The 22,590-nt window shown below is 45.6% G+C and overlaps 1 protein-coding gene across 2 annotated transcripts in view; it reads left to right on the top strand.

The window, feature by feature from the left end:
• RUNX1 (RUNX family transcription factor 1) overlaps positions 1 to 22,590 on the top strand; it is a 105,044-nt gene that overhangs the window by 21,765 nt on the left and 60,689 nt on the right. For both annotated transcript variants that reach the window (XM_076353678.1, XM_076353670.1), the window contains exons 3-4: positions 1,435 to 1,539; positions 21,118 to 21,309. In XM_076353678.1, coding sequence (XP_076209793.1) covers positions 1,435 to 1,539; positions 21,118 to 21,309 — 297 coding nt within the window. The remainder of the gene's footprint in view (positions 1 to 1,434; positions 1,540 to 21,117; positions 21,310 to 22,590) is intronic.

The raw sequence follows: 22,590 nt of genomic DNA, 5'->3' as shown, positions 1-22,590 counted from the left end.
CTCCCTAATTCACAGGGATGTGATGAGGACAGTTTCCAGTAACAGCTATGTGTGTGTGCGCTCGCCGTGATGTTGATGCAAACCATTAGCACCAAAGTAGGAACTGCATTAAGAGAAGTATTGAATTGCAAGTGAATGTGCATAGGGAGGGGGGGAATATTGCTGCTAGAGGCAGGCATTTATATTTACATTTATATTTAAATTTATATTTATTTCTATAGATAAACGAAGCAAACAATAAAAATGGGAAGTCTTAGAAGGGAAGAAACTCAGCACTCAGGAGGGCTGGAGCCAAGCGGTAAAATGAAGCAGGCAGATCTGTATGGGAAAGCTCGCACAGCATGTGCCCAAAGGAGGAGAATCTCAATTTTCTTACAACAGTTCCTGGTTATCTAACTTGGGGTGATGTCCCTTGATGTCTCTTACTGATAACGAAGATTCCTGTCAGTATCTGAGTCCTCCGTGATGCTGAGATAACTGTGCTAAACCTGCTGACAGGCAATCTTTTTATTGTTGTCCAGGCCAAAGCCATAATGAATGCATATATGAGGTCTTATCAAAGATTCAGAATGTTACTTTTGTTATTTAAAAAATGCCTGAAGTAAATGCTGGCATTGGCCAAAAGAAAATCCAGGGGTAGCAGGATCTGAAGGCATTGCGGTCACAAGGAGATACGAAACCCTCCCCAGCAGCCATCAAAACGAGTACTTTTCCCAACTTAGAGCCGTGGCATGCACATAACAATTTTGAAAAGGCCTTCACAGTTTTCTTATTGAATAATAGAGAAACTAAGCATATTGCTCTGCTATGTCTTCATAAAATGTTTTAATTCTCTGTGGACAAGCTGTAGGCATTTTTTTATTTTTTCCATTCCCTTGTTTCTTGGCATTGCGGTAGCAGATTATTTTTAAAGGGTTCTTGTTCGCAATATGGAATTGATCTAATGCTAGCTTCAACCACAAAGCGTGGGATTTTACAATCTGCCTTGGGGATCTGAGCACCCAGTTCTCTTTAATTTTAACAAGCGCTGTTGATCAGATTCCCGTGGCAGTTTTGGAAGAGTCAGGCACAATTTCTAAGCCTCTCTGAACTAACACCCTTTAGAAAGTACAGATAACGTACCAGCAGTCATCTAGATCAGATAAACTTTAACTGTTAGGGATAACCTCCTTTTTTTACAAACAAAGTGTAGATCATTTAAATATAAATTAATTTTTTTTCCGAAAGCTTTGAGCAGTTGCCACAGAGGGAATGCATCCAGCACCAGGCAGCTGTGAGGTTATACACCCTGCTTTCTGGGCACATATCTATCTATCTTCAGATACGGACAGCTCAAGTGTTTTAGTGCCATTTGGTGTGTTCGAGTGCTATTTGAAATGAGGAGTACACCTTTTCTCAACACATATGCTCAGTAACATTTTTTTCCTGTTGCAGGGAAAAGCTTCACACTGACTATCACGGTCTTCACAAATCCGCCACAAGTAGCCACATACCACAGAGCCATCAAGATAACGGTGGACGGACCTCGCGAACCCAGAAGTAAGTGAGCTAACGACAGCATTTGCAGAAGGCCAAGTTGACGGTTTAGCATAGGGGTTCATCACCAGCCTCATGAAACGCAGCAATATCCCATGCGTGTGGAGCAGTGGGTATGTTTTAAGCCAAGGCTGTCCTACAAACGGTTTTAATTATGCCTTCCCGAAGCCTTATTTTTCACGGGTGTCCAGCTGATCTAGAATTGACTTGCCTTGCATTTCTACAGTATCTACCCAGGGATGACTTGGATCGTACCCAAAAGCTGACAGAAGGGATGCTGGTAAAAGGTGGGCAGCGTATACCTTAAGCATCACTTCTTGCTAGTCATGCCTTTCAGATGTTAAGAGGATTTTAAAGCATAGGAAACCAATATGTCATTGATCTAACTTTTCAAGCTCAGCCACCCTGCAAAAATAAATAAATGCCTGAGAGAGGACACCTGGTTGCTGCCTTGTGGACTTCACTGTACCTCATGCTGTCGTATAGCTTAGGAGCACCCATTTTCACAGACAGCCAATCTTTCCTCTTTTTTTTCCTTTCTTTTTTTTAAGAACTAAGTACAAGGAGGAGATGAATGGTTTGATATCTCCAGGGGAATACCCGCAACTTTCACACAGGCGGTTGTTTTGTTCGGGTGGCGAGGGCAGTGAAGTGAGGGTGGAGCAGATCTGCAGGTATAGATGCTTCTGCAACACATGCGCTGCCTGTTACCAGAGGCAATCGTTAACCTCAGTCACTAGCCCGAATGGGGCATTTTCATATTTTTATCGAAATGCCCTGATGTAAATTGAGGTCTGTGGTTAGTTTCTTGCACTCCTCCCGCACGCTTGGCAGAATTTCTGGCTGTTGCTTAAGTGGAATTGTCCTGGGAGAAGAGAGCAGCAGGATTCAAACACCCACTAGAGAATGAGACTCGCAGCTCAGGATTGCTTAACTGAGGAGGGGAGAAAAGAAAGGTTTGAAACTTCAACTGAAATAGCTTAGAAAACTCATGCCTTGCCTGTGCGTTTTCTTCTCGAGCCTTCATTTGTCCAAGTTGCGTCATGATGCTGCATGCATTTAGTGGAAAAATCTGACCTGTATTTTTTGGATTTGAGGCTAGACTTTAAAACAAATACTGCTGTCAGGGTAAGGCTTCTTATTTAGGTTGTTTGGTGGTTTTTTTGTAAAATGTGGTTGAACTGTCCCTGAAAAATATCCTTGGTGAACCAGGCAGCTGTGCACATAAAAAAGATATTTGTATATGCAAGTTCCAGATTTGCATATGCAATTACCTGGGCATGTTCATAGTTTGCAGACAACAAATAAGCTTTAGTTTTTTCAATATGAGTCTGCTAGAACGGTAAGAAACAAAATCATCCTGCAGGCGTACTGTTTTAAATCAATTCTTCGGTTGCTGTAATAGTTAATATTTAATAAGATTCTACATTTTAAAAAGGGAGTAGAGATATAATACATACTGAAGCAACATACGTATCTTCCTGACTCAAATGTATGTAAAAGCTTCCTTGTAAACAATTTCACTTTGTCATAGGCAAATCAGCTGCATAGTGGAGGAGGCTTTATGCGTGTCAGGAGAGGAGGTCAGTCTCCCCCCTCAGTAGGAACGCACAGCTCCTTTTATCGCTAAGTCATTCGTGGTGCAGCGGAGAAGGGATTATGGTCCTTTCATTTGTAAGTGGGCTGCAAAGTCCTTTGGTTTGACTTCTCACGAAGGGTTTCTGAACCGCAGTGGCTGTTGCGATCAGTCTGGTATCTCCTCTCCTCTTTATATGTTTGACTGAGATACGGATTGACCTGAAGAGATACACCACGGGCTGTGAAGGAAAAAAGAAGTGGTACCCAGTGCATTCTCCATTCTGAGACAGTTCTGGTGGGTTTGGGCTATACGTTTATTTTTCTATACTGTCACTCAGTGGGTGTACCCTGTTTTGCATTGATTCAATTAGATCAGTTACATGTGTAGGCTGTACAAAAATAGATTGCAGGGCTGCTACCTGCACAAACTCACATGCAAGATTTGTGGTTAGACATATCAAAACATGCATGCTGTGTACTGAAGGGATTTAAAATTAGATAGGCCTTCTTGTATTGAGACTAGAATCAAAATTAAAACTGCTAGATTAGAATGTTTCTAGTTTCAATAATTGATATTTGGGAACATTCATGCTTACAGATCCATGACTCACTTGCTCGCTTGAGCTAAAGGAATTACAGAAATACGAATTTTGTATTTTCTAAGATGTCCCAATTCAAAAGAAATCCATGGAAGACAGTAATGGGAACAAAATTAGACGCTGCTGTCTTACAGAGATCTAGAAAAAACATTCTGAAGTCCAAAACTAACTCCAGCAACAGTTTTTGATTAATTTACTTTATGTTTATAACGGTTCTCAGACAATCTGAATTCTAGTGAGTGCCTGCATTCTCTGTGAAAAATGCTGGAAGGTACGGGGCCATTTCTGAGGATGGAGGCCATCTGAGACAAAAGTCAGAACTTCACACCAGGATGATTTTTAGTGAACTTTACAGGACATAGAAATACTTTTTTTTAAAAACCTTTAAGATGGATTAACTTAAGAAATAACAGAAACATTTTCTTTCATCTTCAGAGAATGTGAATCAAGAGCAGTTTCTGAGCCAGAATTAGATGTGTTCTCAAACTGTTTTTTTTTAATGCAAAAGGACAGCCTCTTCAACTAGACATGCTTGGGGAAAAAACTTCAAAAAGTAATACAAAACAGGATTTGAAGCCATTTTTGGAAAACAGAAAAATACTCAAACCAAAGGCTCCAAAAGCAAATATGCAAAGCACAGACTTTTTGGTTCACTGGGATGTGTGGAGATGCCATGATAGGTGACGATAACAGGCACAAAGGCCTGCAGACTTTGGGTTCTTGCACGTTACATTGTACATTTGGTCGCGATTATTGTGATGGCCAGGTCTTTGCCTAGCAGCATATTTGCCTATATAACTACCAGATTTGCATTTACAACTACGATAATTACTCGTGCACGGGACTTACACCACTGACCTTTTTTTTGCCGTTGAATTTCTGGCTGTGCCTATCCAGATGATACTTCTCATCACATTGTCATGGCTTGTAGAGAGTGCCAAGGTACTTAAGAATCTGGCTCTTCCTCCACTGCTATCATTATGTATTTTTAAAATCTCTTTGTACTTAGCATTTTCATTCTCCAGCTTTAAATAAATGCTTATTTTCAAAATTTTTTATAAAAAGAAATAATACTGCACTGTCAGGGAGAAGGGCAAGATGACCTAACCCATCATTGTCTTCTCCAACTTCTATGATTCTATGATTCATAAAGCAATTTATGTTTTTATGAGCTGAGTCCATGGGGAAAATCATTAGCAGTAACCAGATCAAGAGTAGTGCTCCTGATGAAAATACTTTTGGTTAGAAAACTTGGTAGAAATAGTATGACAAAGGATGAGGAAAAGGCTGAGGTACTTAATGCCTTCTTTGCCTCAGTCTTTAATAGTAAAACCAGTTGTTCTCTGGGTATCCAGCCCCCTGAGCTGGAAGACAGGGACGGTGAGCAGAATGAAGCCCCCATAATCCAAGGGGAAATGGTTAGCGACCTGCTCCACCACTTAGACATGTACAGGTCTACGGGGCCGGGTGGGATCCACCCAAGGGTACTGAGGGAGCTGGCGGAAGTGCTCACCAAGCCACTTTCCATCATTTATCAGCAGTCCTGGCTAACCGGGGAGGTCCCAGTTGACTGGAGGTTAGCGAATGTGATGCCCATCTACAAGAAGGACCGGAAGGAGGATCTGGGGAGCTACAGGCCTGTCAGCCTGACCTCGGTACCAGGGAAGGTTATGGAGCAGGTCATCTTGAGTGCCATCACGCGGCACGTACAGGACAACCAGGCAATCAGGCCCAGTCAGCATGGGTTCATGAAAGGCAGATCCTGCTTGACTAACCTGATCTCCTTCTATGACAAGGTGACCTGCTTAGTGGATGAGGGAAAGGCTGTGGATGTTGTCTACCTAGACTTTAGTAAAGCCTTTGACACCGTTTCTCACATCATTCTCCTGGAGAAACTGGCTGCTCATGGCTTGGATGGGCGTACTCTTCACTGGGTAAAAAACTGGCTGGATGGCCGGGCCCAGAGAGTTGTGGTGAATGGAGTTAAATCCAGCTGGCAGCCGGTCACAAGTGGTGTTCCCCAGGGCTCAGTTTTGGGGCCAGTTCTGTTCAATATCTTTATCAATGATCTGGATGAGGGGATTGAGTGCACCCTCAGTAAGTTTGCAGACAACAACAAGTTGGGCGGGAGTGTTGATCTGCTCGAGGGTAGGAAGGCTCTGCAGAGGGACCTGGACAGGCTGGATCGATGGGCCGAGGCCAATTGTATGAGGTTCAACAAAGCCAAGTGCCGGGGCCTGCACTTCGGCCACAACAACCCCATGCAGCGCTAAAGGCTTGGGGAAGAGTGGCTGGAAAGCTGCCCCGTGGAAAAGGACCTGGGGGTGTTGGTCGACAGCCAGCTGAACATGAGCCGGCAGTGTGCCCAGGCGGCCAAGAAGGCCAACGGCATCCTGGCCTGTATCAGAAATAGTGTGGCCAGCAGGACTAGGGAAGTGATCGTGCCCCTGCACTCGGCACTGGTAAGGCCGCATCTTGAATACTGTGTTCAGTTTTGGGCCCCTCACTGCAAGAAAGACATTGAGGTGCTGGAGCGTGTCCAGAGAAGGGCAACGAGGCTGGTGAAGGGTCTGGAGAGCAAGTCTTATGAGGAGCGGCTGAGGGAACTGGGGTTGTTTAGCCTGGAGAAGAGGAGGCTGAGGGGAGACCTCATCGCTCTCTACAACTACCTGAAAGGAGGTTGTAGCCAGGTGGGTGTTGGTCTCTTCTCCCAAGTAACAAGCAATAGGACAAGAGGAAACAGCCTCAAGTTGTGCCAGGGGAGGTTTAGATTGGATGTAAGGAAAAATTTCTTCGCCAAAAGGGTTGTCAAGCACTGGAACAGGCTGCCCAGGGAAGTGGTTGAGTCACCCTCCCTGGAGGTAACTAAAAGACGTGTAGATGTAGCGCTTAGGGACATGGTTTAGCGGTGGACTTGGCAGAGCTAGGCTAACGGTTAGACTTGATCTTAAAGGTCTTTCCAAACCTAAACAATTCTATGATTCTGTGACTCTTAAATTAAATGTTTCCCTTAGGCCATTTGACCTACTGTGTACGTCTGCTGAAAAATTAGGGTTTTCTTCTTTTGACTGCTTCTTTCTGTTTTTCTCATTGAATTGTTTTAACCTACATAGCTCTGAAAAAGTCACTAATGGACTAGGTGCCTGAAAACAGCGCAAAAGGAAAAGGCTACGTGGGTTTAGCCCCAGTGAGCCTGAGATGTCCAAGGTTAAGCTGGACATTAAATGTGATTATTCCATAGTGGATATGTGGTTTTCCCAAATACTTTTTTGATATCCTTATATCAAAGAGCAGGATGCTAAGGAGTGGAGAAAGAGAGAATAATATTGCTGAGTGGGATTTGAGAAGGAGCTTAAAAAGCTGCTGGCCCAAGAATCGCCTTTTTAGGGACGGAAATTTCCTTTTGCCTCCTGGCAAAGCTACCTGTGGCAGGGGGTACATCTTTGCTCAACCACAGTTAAGGACACCCTCAGACCCTGATCTGAAGTGATCCCATTTCACTTGTAAGGTTCAAGGAAAGCCCATGGCCTGTAGCTGTTATGAAGGAAATCTTCAAACGCCCCCTTGCCCAGCCTGAGGTCTTTTTTAGGGAATCCCCAAGGGCTGGTGGTGTTAAGTACACCTGATCTGCTTATCCTTTCCCCTGCCCTGTCCAGCCTTTGCCCACAGACCTTAGACTCCCAGAGCAGCTTCTGGGAGGAGAGTCAGCAGAGCCCGCGAGGGGCCAGCATCTCCCGTCCCGTGGCAGAAGCGAGGAAGACTCTGCATGTGTCAGGCTAGGGAGGGATGATTCCTCTGAGGGTTTCACATGACTTCCACCTTCAGCCTTTCATGCAAGGAAAAGCCAAACTATTCTCCAAAAAGCCCTTTCATCTCAGTGAGCTGAAATAATACTAAATGCCTTCATTTCTTGCTTGCTTTCTGCTGCAAGTGCCTCCATCTGTTGGAAACTAACATGTACCAATGAACAGTTTTGAAACCATGAAAAAAATGAATCATCGTGTCATTGGAATAGACCCACCATATAAATTTCAGTGATGGCTTTTCAGATACTTCCATTCACCTGGAGACTTACAGTGCCTAAAAATTACTTAGCAGAAAACATGTAGAGGAAAAGGTGGTGTTTACAAGTTGACTGTCTATATAACAGAAATGAAACGGGGACTCTTTCTTCATTTGCTGGCATTAGCTGTGTGCTCCGTAGCACATCACCCTCTCAGTATCACAACCCAGCTTTGCTAATCGCTTTTTAAAAAAGCTTGGCTAAGGTACTTGCTCCTGAGAGCTTCCAATCTAAATAGACCATGTACAGACAAAAGAAAGGGATGGGCTGCAAGAAAAGCCAATGCTTGCACGCTGCCAGGTCTGTGCCTGTGTGTTTGTGTCCCTGCGTCCTATTATCTGGGTGACACTGACGTGGGCAGACTTAAATTATGGGTGCACTCTGAGGATACTTGTAGTTGGCTTGTGCAATGGTTATATGCAAGCGTGCGGCGGCTGGGGGAAGTTACAAAACATCGCTGGCTCAAATTCATACAATGTGACTTGATGCGTTGCTGTCTCTAAATGGGTACGGGTAGGTAGGGGATCGCTGTTGGTTTCCTTTCTGTGTGTGTCTCATTGAAGGACGGACAAAGAAGAGCAACTGAATCCATTTAAATAAAATAAAGCGGTATATTATTGCAAGGGCATGCTTGCAGACCGAAGGAGCTGTTTCTGAACAGGCAGGACAGTCCTAACAGCCCCCCATCCCCTGAGTGGCAAGGGAACAACAGCCTAAAATGTACGTCCTGTGGTTGGGCACGTCTTCCCCCGCTGTGAAAGCTGTGCATGCCACCAGCCCATTTTTCATAATGAAAGTACACAAAGAGCGAAAGAGCAGAGAGCACTTTGTCCCTTTGTGACTTGTGTTTTCTGAAGAAAAGTGAAGAGTGAGGGGGAAATCGGCCTGTTTCCATTATGCATGCACTTTCGCACAACCACCCTGAATTACTCCAGTAATATAGCATTGGGCATTCTGGCTTAGCACAGGAGCATCACATAGCACAGGACCACCTGACACTGGATGTTAAAAGTTTGACTGCAGAATGGGACCAGAGGTTGCATGTCTGGATGCAGGCAGCGCTGCAGGGCATCCACAGGCACCTCCGCAGCTCTTGGGTCCCCCGTGTCCCAGAAAGAACTCTCTGTGCCCCACATCCTTGCTGCTCGGCAAGCCCCTTCTCCTCTGCGAGGGGATGGCAGAGCAGCCCCCTGGGCAGGGGCAGCTCCGCGCTGGGGTTGGCCCCCTCGCAGCAGCTGGCGGGGCTGGCACAGCACCAGCCTGTTGTCTGAGGTCTCAGAGTCCCCTCACCCGGGCACCCTGGGGGGGGTTCACTGGAAGCAGGAACCTGAAGCAAAACTTATATACACGAGTGGAGATGGACAGACCCATGCTCTCAAGCAGTCGGTTTCAGACTGGAAATGGTACAGACATACCGGCAGGCACGCTGCCCACAAGCTGAAAAGACCAGTAAAAGCAAAGACCAGCAGCTGCTGTAACTACCCCAGTGCAAAGATCCCTCAGTGCAGGCAAGGTGCAGGCAAGACCTGCCTCGTATGGACTTTAACTGGCTAGTGGCTACCCGCAGCTCCTAAAAACAGTGCTGGTTGTTCTCCATCAGATGTGCAAAGGATTATGAAATTTATATGAACGCTCGGCACTCCCTGATGTAACAGTGATAGGGGGAATCCTTTTTGTCCTAATCCAATATGTAGAACCTCGATAGGTTTTTAATACCAGCATCCTTGAGGTTTCGTGGTGCAGACGCTCCTTTTCCATCTGGAAAAGATGTAACAGGTTTATTTTCCCTGGCATTTATCAGTCCCACTGCTGAGTCATTTAGGACAGTTGATGTTGGGTGACGTGAGGCAGGGAATTCATCATTTTCGTTTAATAAAATTGCCAAATACGTGCAATACAAAATCTTGTGTCAAGATTGCTTTTCTGGGAATGCGGTAGCTTATATGTATTTGCTTGCCTAGTTATTTGGCTGGTTTTTTAAAGATACACAGAAGTGTTGACAAGACAAGCTCCTTCCTCACATAAAGCAGGTAAACAGGAAACCAGAGCTGCTGCGGTGTGGGCTAGGAACAGCGATAAGACTGGCCCAGTCCTATAGAAATTATTTCAACTCCTTTTTTGAGTCACTTAATCCCACACAACTCTTCCCCCCCCTCCCCTTGAATTAGTGTGATTTCAAATTGAGAACAGGTAGGTAGTTATTTTTCATTTCTTTCACTTTTTTCATCTTTGTCAATCTTTTTTTTTTTTTTGGACTTCATTATTATATCACCTAGTGGTTGAATGGCTACAAAGACTGTGGTGAATATTTTTAAGTGTTTACCTATATTTGCGTGGTGGGATTTTCAAGGGCTATACAGCTTCGGTCTAGCTCTGCTGAAATCAGTGGGCAAGTACTCTGTAACTGTGACAAAAGCAGAATTAGGTGAATGTATATTACTTCTGAAAAAGCTTCCTAAGCAGTCAGTAGGTCTGACTTTCTCCTGTCAACTGCACTTACCTACAAAGAATTTGTAGCTGTTAAGATCGGTGAACAAGTCTTTTTGGGGGGGAGCATTTTCCATAGAAATATGAAAAAAGACTGTATAGATGCCACTTGTATTGTGTGTGTGTATGTAAAGAAAAGCATTAATAAGCAGCACCCTGGCAAGTAGGTTGCCCATAGGGGATGTGACTATACGCTGGTCCCCACTGAAGACCCTAGTTCACTGACATGCCCGGTATCTTTCCAGTGAAGTTAGTTGGTGGTGCTCTGAATCAGAGAGTCTGGTCCTTCATCCATCATGTTTCTTCAGCAAGGATGGACTTTTGAATAGCAGTCATTAAACGTGAGCAAACAAAAGGTTTGTAGCGGCTGCTGGGGCTTTGCATGAGCTGGGGAAGGATGGACTTGTAGCTCAAACCCCATGTTGCACCTGCCTACTCTGGTTTTAAGGGTGAATATAGCCCCTACCCTTCCTAGAATGAGGTTAGCTAGCAAAGCTGGGCTGTTGGAGCATCGGTCAGCAATCCCACTGTCCCCTCCAGGGCTCACCACTGCATACCTACCGCACTGCTGGCAGACGAGAAAGTTTCCTGCAGGGATGGGCTGGAGGGCAGAAGGACCCGATTGCACACAACCTCTGCAACCTGCTTCCTTCACCCTACTCTACACAGGAGGTGGGAGAGAGGGGGCTTTCTCTTCCTCAGGCTCCTAAGGGAGCCGGGATAAGGGGGAGGGAAACTTTAACCCTGTCTGGAGTGGTCAGACACTCCCGTTCGCCAAACAAGCTTTTGGCAGTGCAGGACCTTTTCTGAAAGCTCTGTTTTTGAGGAGTTGCCTTACTTACGGGTTTACCAAAACAACACGTGTCTAAGAGAAAGGCTGGATGAAGCTGTGCGGCACTCTCAGTGAACAGCCCTATTTTCTTCTTGGAATATAACTGGAAGGGGTGAAAATCCATCTGCGCTGCAGTCCCTCCCTGCTTCGACTGCCCTGGATTATCAGAAGGTGCAGCAGTTTCCTCCTTGTAGGCCCATATGAAAACACTGCAGTCTTTTGCTTCATCCTCTGTCACCCGTTGTGAAGAATGCAGAAGGACTTTTGCTCTGCATCTCCATTTGTGCCCTTGCTTTTTGCTCGTCTGCTGCAATTGGGAATTGTAATGAGTAAATGCATTTTCTATTAGTGTTCATGATAAAACTTGGTCAGACTGTTCCTATGTCAGCGCTGCACGGGTCTGTGCAAGGTGTGAGAGAGAGCAATGCTTGGGAGAGGACATCTCGACTCTTCTGAATCATAAGAGAAAGAGTTGTCTGTTGTATGAAGACACGATGTGCTTGTTAATACCTGAAACACATCCTAAAGAGAGGGAAGGATGGAAACATCTTCCTTGTCTTCATGGAACAGATAAGGAACAGCCTGTAAAAATGGAAGGAGACACAAGAAAGAATTTAATCAGCCACAAATGAAAAGTTGATATATTTCTTTTTTGTTTTTCATAGCACCCAACCTTTATTCTTCCCTTGCAGAGTGTTGTAGTTTGAGTTCATTAAGCACGACATGCACCAGGCCACCTTCTCAAGGCTGGCCAGTCCAGAAAAGCCAGCCTGTGTCATAACCTTAGCACATAAAGCTGCAGAAAAATTTAGGCAACAGTGTTGATTTAATTATTAAGGATTCTGTTTGTCTGAGTCTGTCTGCCTCTCCTACCTACACCCTGCATTATGGGCTGTTCTTCATTACCTGCTCTACCTATCTTCGCAATCTAGCCGCAAACAGTTTTGGTTGACCACACCACTTCCCTCTTGAAAGTTAATACTGTTTGACTCATTCTGTACTGCTAACACCAAGCCAAAGAAAACAAGCCAAAGAATAACCTGCTTGTATGCAGTTTGGAAACTTCTCAGAGGCCCTGCTTTCAAAATGCTATACAGTAGCTTACTATATCTCTCTGCAGCTGCAAAGAAAATGAGGAAAGCAAAAAATGGCTCAGGAACCTAAAATAAAGACTAGGCAGAACCACACGAAATTTATGAGCTTTCAGTGAACTGCAGTCCTGTGTAGGCACAATGGAGCATTAGTACAGAGGAGGGACTGCTTAGGAACCTGCAGATTAAAATATCCAAACTCATTTCTTTGGAAAAACAGGTATTTTCAACTATTGTGCGGAAACACCAGTCACCAGACTTGGTAAAAGCAAAGGTCTTTAGTTCAAGGGAAGCATGTAGCTGGCTAGATACTTTTTTTGGACAGGAGCAAAGTTTTTTACAAGTCGTCAAAGTCTAAATGGTCAGTATCCATGGGGGGTAAATTTACTTTTGTGTTGCCAAATTCCCCTGGTTTATATAAACAGTGAGCCACAGGACTTGACCTTTAAGTTGCAGGTCCCTTGTTCAACTCTGCCTGAGGCTGAATGATGAAGACCTCTCACTGTCTAGAGATATTTCAGTGGGCTGATGAAATGGGTTTCTGTCTAAGCTATTTCTCTGACCTCCAATTCTGTGATGTTTGTGCAACCCACTTTCCCATTCATTTGTCTTCTCAGAGGCACTGCAAAGGCGGCAAATGCTATTATCCCTTGCTTTTCCCACTCAGGCTGACGGAGGGGGTCCAGATTCATCCCACCTAAGCTTACGCATTTGATTAAGGTGTCTGAATTAGGACCCTGGTCCCCTGTATTCAGCAGAGACACAACCCTTCTCCCAAGGGCTGCTTAAATGGCAGCTCAGTCCTTGCTGCCTGAGCCTCGTGTTTCTGCAGCTTTTCTTTGGACAGAGGTGTCTTTTTGTGCCTGTATTTTTCTTGGTTGCTTGCTGAGCTGTTGGTTGGCTGGTTGTACCTCATTCTGCACCTACTCTCTCATACATATCTTCAACTATGATGTCTCAGCTCATGGCTGGAGGGTATTCTTATGGCGGTTTGTACATGTGGGAAGATGCAAACTATAAAGAAACAAAAGAGGCTTTTGGCAATGTGATGCTTAAGTTGGGAGTCATTCAAACTTTGTCAAGGAGTCGGGATTTTTAAAGTATATACATTGACATGGGGGAAAAGGAAAAGAAAGCAAAGGGTATAATTTTGCAGACTAATTTAAATTTCATGAACAACTTCTCCCCTCCAAACTCCTAACGCTCAGTTCCCTTACTTTTACTTTGCTGCGATGACCTAATTCCTGGGGTGAACCCACAGAATAATTGTACTTCCATGACAGAAATAGAGGACACATGTATGTCAGAGTCATCAGAAGTTTTGGTGGATCCATGGCAAGCAAAATAATTGTGTTTTAAATGGAAATGCATTTGCGCATTGCTGTTTGTTACTACAGCACAGGCCTCACCAGCAGAGCTGGGAGGAGAGGAAGCATATTTCCTGCCTTGCAAAAATTGTCAAGATTGCTTTTTCTGGCTGTGGTACCTCAGGGTAGACGTGAGGCTTTTCATATGTTCATCAGGAGGCAGGGAGGGAGCTGGAGGGACCCAGCCCGGAGGAGCCCACGGTCTCGCAGTCAGCGTGCCGGCTGGACCGAGGGAGACCGGCAGCTTCCGCTAGTCCCTTTTCCTGGGGACATTCCCCACTGGAGCTCTACTGGCGCAGCTGGATAGTGAATCAGTGATGAAAAGGGCTCTCAGCCTGCAATTAGGGCACTCACCTGGAACACAGGAAACCGAAGTTTGTTTTCTAGTATAGACCATGCAAAAGGGGCTTGATCTGGACTCTCTCGCCTGCTCTTGTTTGTTCCAGGGCAGGACTCCCTCTCATCGCAAATTTTGCTCTACCTATAGTGCCTGTTTGTGTGGTTTTTTTTAAAAAAGCGCTGATTTAAGAAAGAAGAGGTAAGAAAAAAAAATATTGCCAAAATATTGTGTAACTACTGTTAAAACACGTAGGAAAAAAATGCACCAGCTGCTCAGAGTGCATGTTGTTACAGCAGGACGACTAACCCCCCCAACAGAGGTGCAAGAAGCTACCTGGGGTTTCCCCCGGGCGAAGTGGGGAGTTACCGGAGAGCAGGGAACCTGCCGTGTAAATCTTTGTTCACTTTGTTGGTATCACTGGACACTTGTTCAACACACAGCCAAATTGGATCACCTGGTGGAAAAATTAAATGCTCAGCAAAGGTTCGTACCTGAAATGTCTCGTATGTCTGCAGTTTCTTAGAGTAACAAGCAGATTTTTCCATAGAGACACAGAAAGGGTGAGGTTTGCCAGGGAGCTGATAGGAGAAGCACATCTGGAAGGGCTTCCCGCTGTCAGTCTGTCTGTGCTCGGCATTGCTCGGCATTCTGCTTCTGAAGGGCGGCTGGGTATCAGCCTGGTCATTGAGTCGCGTAATATCCAGCCTCATTCACACGTTTTCCAGCACCTATGGTCAGGTCGGGTCTGATGACCAACACTGATTCTGCTGGTAATTACAGACACGGCACAAAAACGTTTAGCATAATATCCTGTCTTCCATGATGTTCCTTCTGTCTGGAAAGAAGGCTTGCGTTGTACAGTGCTTAAGAAAAACAGCAAAAAAATATAATTGCTGATGAGTCTACTTGAAGCTCTGACTACCATCACCATTATTTTTCCTCATCACAGCAATAATATTTTTAACTGAGGAAAGAGAAAATATCCTACAGTGTATCTAATTCCTTTTTTAGGAACTTTTTACATTGTATTTTTAACACCGTACAAGAGGTTGGTGAGCTCTGACGCTGTCCTGTACTGATCCTTCTAATGCCTGAGTGCGGTATAAGTCTTCTCCAAGTGATGAGGCTAGAGAGGAAACCAGTCTACAGATTGGTTTTATTTTCAAGCGTGATTTCCTAAAGCCCCGTGGGCTGCCGTGTAACAATGGTTAGTGCCTTACGCTAAGCATGTGCATACAACTCTGCAGGATCAGGTCAGGTCTGTTTGAAAACACAGCAAACGGTGTCCTAGAAAAGTTATACTACTTGCTCTTTCTGTGCAGATAGGAAATGAGGGAAAAAGAGTGTGCAAAGTATTTTATATCTGGGATATCTGGCACATAGAAAAATATTACTGGTTTATGTACTTAAGGCACTATTTCTACTGTTAGGAAGAAAAATGCTTTTTTGCGAGCAGGATAGCTGATTTTCAAGCATTTGCATTTCCCAGCTTGGTAGTAGTATAGAGGCACTATAATTCACTTTTGTTTACAAGAATATATCATTTTTTGCACTAAAGATAGTGTGCTCACTTCCTACAATAATGTGAAAGAGCATATTTTCTTCTCATCCTTCACTACGTACAAAATAATTGGATTTATTTTAGCTCCATGGCACAAAACAATGTTTACCACTTTATTAACCGGACACAATGAAACATGGCTTATTTTCTACCCCACTAGAGCTGGAGCCAAACCAAAGCCCTGAACACATACAGCCCTGAAACGAGGAGATGCTTGGATCAAGGTCCAACACAGTTCCAAAGCAGCCAGCTTTCATTAAACCAAAACATCGGGTCTCATCAGTCACTCCCTACTTTGGCAAAGTCTGGCCAGATGCTGTATTTTCCTGTGTAGTTTCACACTTTTTGGGTGTGAAAAGTTTCCACTTCCACCTGGGAAAAGGGGGGGCAGAGGAGAGAGGGGGAGGTATTCTGCTCCCCTCGGGGATAAAGGGCTCCACTTAATTAAACTCCCCTTATACTATCTCCACGCGAGTACAACCTGCTGATTTGGGGCAGAAAACTTGTGGATAATACATACGAAAACCTGTCGTGTTTCTGCTCGGGTCTGTCTCTGGCCAGGATGCTCAGCAGCCATGAGCCAGTGAGTCTCTGTCCAACACCTGGTCCCCCAAGCCCAAATCTTTTGGGGGCATTAGTACCTCCCGATGCACCAGCTCCAAATAGTCAGATTTGTGAGAGAATGAGAGCAAGTGACAGAAGAGTGTACTTATCCTGTGACTTGATTAAAAGAGAAAAAAAATGTCCATTAATCCACTCCAGCAGTGTTTACTTGTAAAACGGTCCTGGGTACCCACAGGAATTTCAGTAGCTTCATCTGGCAGAACAAGAGTACCGATGGCGTCATGCCTTTCCTTAGCCTCTGTTTTACCTGCTTCTCCCCCTCTGAACCTGAAAGGCAACTAGCGACACTTTTAAAAACTAGATTAAAAAGAAAGTAATGGGACACCTGGCACGTCAAGGCAGCCCGGAGTGCTGCTGTCGTCACCGTGGGGCTGGCCGTGGTCTGAAACCCGGACCGAGCAACCATTCCCAATGAGTGCCCGACGTGCACAAGAACGGGGGCTGCCAAGGCACTTTGTTCTTGTTGTTTCCACATCCAGAGTCCCAACCAGATGGCTGCGGGCCAAGCTGAGTGCTCCATGGTCTCTTAAAGTCTATAAAACTGCATTTCCCTCCCATTAAGAGGAAAAGCACTTTCATGTTGCATTGCTGTAAAAGTATCGGAAAAGCTAATGTTTTCTCTCCCCTCCTTGCTTAATATACTGCGTAAAAAAATCCGCCTGGTCTCACTGAGACAGTATTTGAAAGGGATCAGTTAAAAAAATGTCCAAAAGCCCCCAAACCCTGTGGTTTAGCCAAGCAGGCTGGATGTCCTATTTATTCCAGCATCTCAAACACTGACCCTGCAACCCAAGGGAAAAAGATACTGCCCTTTTCTTTCGTCTGCTGGTACCTGCAAATTGATGCTTGACAAAAAGTATGAGGACGTGGGGAGGGAGAGAGGACAACGGTGCCGTCTCGTGGCAAACCGTCTCTCTCTGTGAGCTCTGAGCCAAGGTCTTCTTCATTCAACAGCTGAATGTTTGATTGACTTCCATAAAGTCCCATCTGATTTGCAAAAGTTTCGTGGCAGATCCTCGTGGCCAAACTGCCGGCTCAGCAGAGCCGCACCAGTTTCCAAGCGCCTTCCTGCTACTCTTTTTCATCCTGCATCACTCTGCTCTCCTGGGAAGGGGAAGCCTGGGCTTGTGGTCACCGCGCTGAGCTTGGAGGCGAGCGTCTGCCACAGGGTCACTGCCTGACCATGGGCAAGTCACCTCATTTCTCTGTCATTCAGTTTTCCACCTATAAAAGGGGGATAATAATAGTCCTGGGCTTTACAGGGGTGAACCGAGGATAACTTGCCTGCTCTTTAAGCAAGGGTAACTTGCTTAGAGGCTAACTTCAAAGTAAAGCTAATAAACACAAAAATACAAGTCACCCTAACAAAGCTCTGCCTGTGCTTTTATAGTGGCTTGGGAAAACCATTTATATTTGTTACATTTTTCTGACACAGTTCTTTACTTTCGTGCTGCAGACCTTCATGCAAAACAGGTTCTGTGCTGCTACCTGCAGCAGTCGGCAAGGGAGAAAAGGTGAAATAGCTCTTCTGATTGGGGGGGGGTGTGGGGAAGAGCCACTTTTGGAGCTACATCTTGAGGTGACAATTGCCTGACATTGTTTCTAGGTAGCTCCCACCAAAAATTACAACATATGGATGAAAACAACAGCAGAGTTCCCCTCAGAAGGAACCTGCTGGTGCTGGTCTTTCCTCCCCGAATGCATTGACACGAGCGGGATTTCCACAAGCCCAAGGGATGAGGCAGATCTCGGGTTCAGCAGGATGACCTGGGGCAGCACAGGGCTGGGTAGGGTGGGGTCCAGGAGTTTTGCTTGGTGGATGCACGGTGGAGACATGCAGAGATACTCCCACCAGCTCGGAGGGAGCTGGCCTGGGAACGGGGTGCCCCGCGGTGACCTTGGGAGGGTGCTGTGCCTGGGTTAATTTGCCCTGCTTGCTGCCTGCAAGCTGGGTTGTTCAGAGCAAGCTTGGGTTTGTCTGCCCTGCCCGGCAGCGTGCCAGCTTGACACAAATTCAGTGCCTGAGCTAGATTCAGAGGGGAAAGTTAATTCTTGCCTCACCTGCCTTAATGCAGCCCTTGTACTGTTGGCTTCAGAGGAACCGCTCACCTCCGTGCGAGGCTGCTAGCACACCGGCTTGCGCTGCTGGGCCGCTTGGTTTCGTGCCAGGCAGGCAAAACTCCGGATGCCGGGAGGGCAGCACCGGGGAGGTAGGAGGAGAAAGTAGGGTAGCAGGAGGTCAAACCTGGCATTAGTGCACTCACTTAAAAGCAGAAGATGTCTGAGCAGAATTGGAAATTAGGAATAAATTACAGCGGGGGGATGGATTTGGAAGGACCTGGCTCTTGGCTCTGCAAGTCCTGGGTTCAGCCTGCTGAAGCTTAAAATAGTCCAAATGTATGAGGTATTTTGCACATCTTGTATGACTCCGCGTGTTTGCGTTCAAGTCCAGTGTTAGAAGCCCAAGGCTTGAGGCAGCATCCAGCTTTGCACTGCTGACAAATGAAGCATTTGCTCTTGACCAGCCAGAACGTCAGATAAAAGTCTTTTTCATTTTTCTTCTCTTCTGTCCTCCTTTTTTTTTTTTTTTTTGAAGCCTTAATGGGACTCTTTAATGATGAAACTGCTACTATATAATATGTCTTTTTATATTTTAATTTTTTTCCCCCCCCTGTTGGGATAATTTACAGCACAGTGTGGAATCTGAGACAGTTCAAGCTGTGCCAAAGGGCCTGGCAACAGGAAGAAATGCCGAGCCACTGCGATTTGGAACCATAATACAAGTTATAAAATTTAATTTTAGAAATGCAGCTACTGGGAACTGCTTTTAAATGCACATTTTCCTTTTAGTGCATAAAATGGTCCTGTGTCTTGATTGAGCTGTTAGGGTGGCTTGAAAGAGTGCTCTGTAGAGTAAAGGGCATACAGAGCTCTTCAGAGATCTTTTGCTGCTTATTCACTGATACTCAAAATTGGAAGCTGGATGTTTATGAGTGTTTATGTATTAAATACTACGGGGATGTGTGGAATAGGGCACGGTGGATTATTTTCAGGAGTTTTGTGCTAGTCTGTTTCACTGCTGTAGCCGTGAGTTGAGAGAGGACTCACCATAGGAACAGCACTGGCCACCTCCTTGCAGGGAGGATGGAGGCGCAATGAAAGCTGCAGAAGGCAACTCTTCATGACGAAAAAATGAAAATCGGGAGCAGATAGACAGCAAACTATGGTGTTCAGCAGAAACCAAGGATAACGCCACCTTCTTCAAGAGAACAAGTAGAAAAAAAAGATGTTTGACCTCTGGGCTAGAGATTTGACATGCATTCCCGTCAGGGTAACAGTGCCCTATACGAAGAAAGGGGAAGGGATAAGCCAGAAAGATTCACGAGGCAGCTGATTTCTTGAGACAAATGCAAAGTGCAAAAATGGGATTGGGTTTGGGGGATCCTTTTGGGTGACGATGACATTCACTGCTCCACAAGAAGGTCCCCAAGCAGAAGGTATCAAAATTACATTTTTGGAGCTGGGGATCCTACTCCATTGACTAAATACAGGTGGGTTGAGGATATTTCCTCATGGACTCATTGCAGTGAGTATCTTGCCCTCCATTTGGAAAGAGCATCTTTGAAAGGACAACTTGTGTGCCAGAGTCTGCTTTTGGGCTTTTGCTGAAGGGCTGTTTTCTGCGATCTTTCAGAAGAAAAAGCCCTATTGGGGGATGGGGAAAAATTACAAAGGAAAGTTTTGATTCCACCTGGTTGGGAACGTTGCTGAACCATCCCATTTCAGACATTTCACCAAATGCAAGTCTGCTAGGGAGGTTTCCATTTCAGCCCCAAAGCGTAGTGTCAGCAGCCTTCCAGGATAAGATCCCCCACTTTTGAAGGATATCTCATAGGACTGGAAACCAGTGGCCACAAAAGTGGTTTGCAAAGTCGTGGCAATAGGTTAACTCTTAAGAGGGTGGAAAGAGGATTTAAAATTTGTGCTTTTGTCCCGCCTGCCGGAGGAGCAAGTGCTCCAGCAGACAACATGCCCCTCTTGTATACCCTGTGTGCAGTCTTTGTGGTTGCCAGTTGACACACAAAGGATCCCAGAGCAGAGAGCAGCCACAGGCAACAGTTAGAAATGCATTACCTTTACCTTAGTCCTTGCATACTGCACGTTGCTGCTAGCTAAGGCTTATCTTGAAACCAGTCCTGTCTGTGATGAGATACGTCTGTGCCCTTCCAGCTGAATCTGGATGTGCCTCGATGCCGCACTGGAGCTGGGCCTCTCCAGCACCTTCCCTGTCCCCTCCCAGCCCTGTGGGGCCACAGCACTCGAGCTTCATGGGGACTGATCTCCAAGGGCTGCCCTGGGGAGTGCTGGCCAAGTCCGCTACGTGCTGGCCGATGCTGTAATGTCAGCATCTACTCTCTTATAGTTGGATGTCTGGTGGGACCTCATGTTTTTGAAGCTCCCGATGCCACTAAGAGAGACTTCATTACTCCAGTTGCAATTCTGCCAGCTTCTGGTGTTTCTTTCCTATTTCTGTCTGTAAATCCATTGCTAAAGGATCCAAAAATGGGTTTTTTTGGGTTTGTTATTTTATAGCTCCACAGTACTTGTCTAATTACAGTACCTTATGACAATCTGGGATTGCATTTTTCGTGAGTTACTCCAGTGCAGGTTTAGCACAGGGGCCACTAGAAGTTCCTCCTTTTATTCACCCTTGCAGACCATCCTCCTTCTAAAAACGCCTCCTCTCTCAGTGCGAGGTGTAAGAAGGCACTGCAATTTTCAGTGGATCTGGTTCTTCAGACTAGGCCATGTCTCGGGCTGCCCAGCAATACGGTTACAATGCACGACTTGCTTGTGTCTCCTGTTCCTGCAGAGAGGTGGTTTCAGTTTCATTTCAGACGGCCGCTAGCTGGTTAGGTACTTTGCCAGTGGATGAGGGGTTAAAAAAAAAAGAAAAAACTTTTAAAAAAGAAAATAAATCAACAGACCTCATGTATCAGTGAGATTTTCTGATCTTTTTCCCCCCCCTCCCACAATAGGACATCGTCAGAAAATAGATGAGCAGACAAAGCCCGGGAGCTTGTCCTTTTCAGAGCGCCTGAGTGAACTGGAGCAGTTGCGTCGTACGGCCATGAGGGTCAGCCCACACCACCCAGCCCCCACACCCAACCCACGAGCCTCCTTGAACCACACCACTGCTTTTAACCCTCAGCCTCAGAGTCAGATTCAGGGTAAGTACCTGAAATCCTCCCCCCGCTCGCCCACCTCCACCCCACCAGCCTGGGGAGCGCGGGGGCTCACAGGCGCTGCCCCCTCATCCTTCCATCTCTTCTGGACTCTCCTTGGCCGCCTTTAACGAGTGAGAGCCTTCAATGAGTGAAAGGAGGGGCTTCCTAACATATGTCTGTATTTCTAAAGACCTGACAGATTTTAAGGGGTCTGTACTGTCTCATCTTCCCGGTGTCAGTACAGCTCATGGTGTTTGTTAACCTCACCTGTGCTAGAACCGTAACGCCTTGAAAGTTGTTGTTTTCTTGCAAAGATGCATTATGCCAGGCCTTTTTCTATGTGTAGGTATATTTCCCCATGGATATTTATCAATTACATTGGGTGCTTGAATGAGAGAGAAATGCCGTCAACGCCTTGCTTTGACATTTCCCAGGAAGGCAGTAGCAAAGAAAGCTTTGCAAAGTGCTTTGTCCCCTGAAGTCGACCTCTTAGTGCTAAGACGTTAATATGGGCAGGTTGGTTTGAGCGTATTTCTGTGGCCGGTGGTTATCCAGTGGGTTTTATTTGAACGAAAACCTGCAAAACGGTGACTCAGGAGTCTGATTTCTTCTGAGGCTCAGGCTCGGATGATGCCAATGAAACCAAGTCATGTAGCTTGACATTTTGTCTGCCACTGCCAGAGCCGAGTCTGTCCCTGCTAAAACCATTTCTGTCCCTGGGATCGGCTGGAACTCGGTGAGCAGTGAATCAGGTCACTAAACCGTCAGCTGATAAGTGTTCTGCAAAACATGTATCAAAATGCAGATTCATAGTGAGATGCACTTAAAGGGAGGGTGTGGGACAGTATTAGTTTTAGTGAGCACTGTTCCTAATGGAGTTTTCCTCTATTCTTCCAGCCAGAATGAAATGGCCTTAGTCGATGTTCTCTGCTGGGGTTTTGGGGAGAAACAGTTACCACAAATTGGAATAAGTTCTTTTTTCGGCATTTATTTTTAAAACCAGGGTACTCTTTGTTGCATGCAGAAAAGGTTATCGCTTACCTAAAGCGAAAGCTTGTTTCATCCTTTTATTCCCAGGGCTAGGAAGGTCTTTGACTTAGTGAAATCTACTGCAAATCTGCCATTGACTTCGCTGTGAGCAGAAGCGGGCATTTTTGAGAAGCATGGGAAATAAATCAACACATTGCCACGGGCCGTACTGTAGAAAGAGGTGGGCAAAAAGACAGTTGGAAGGACCACACAGCTCCTTCCCTCCCTGGAGCCACGCCAGGTCAAGCGAAGGAT

Source organism: Aptenodytes patagonicus, chromosome 1 (genome assembly GCF_965638725.1).
Source record: "Aptenodytes patagonicus chromosome 1, bAptPat1.pri.cur, whole genome shotgun sequence".
NCBI classification, from domain to species: Eukaryota; Metazoa; Chordata; class Aves; order Sphenisciformes; family Spheniscidae; genus Aptenodytes; species Aptenodytes patagonicus.
The sequence above is the reverse complement of the archived record's forward strand: the minus strand, read 5'-3'. Positions and strand labels throughout refer to the sequence as shown.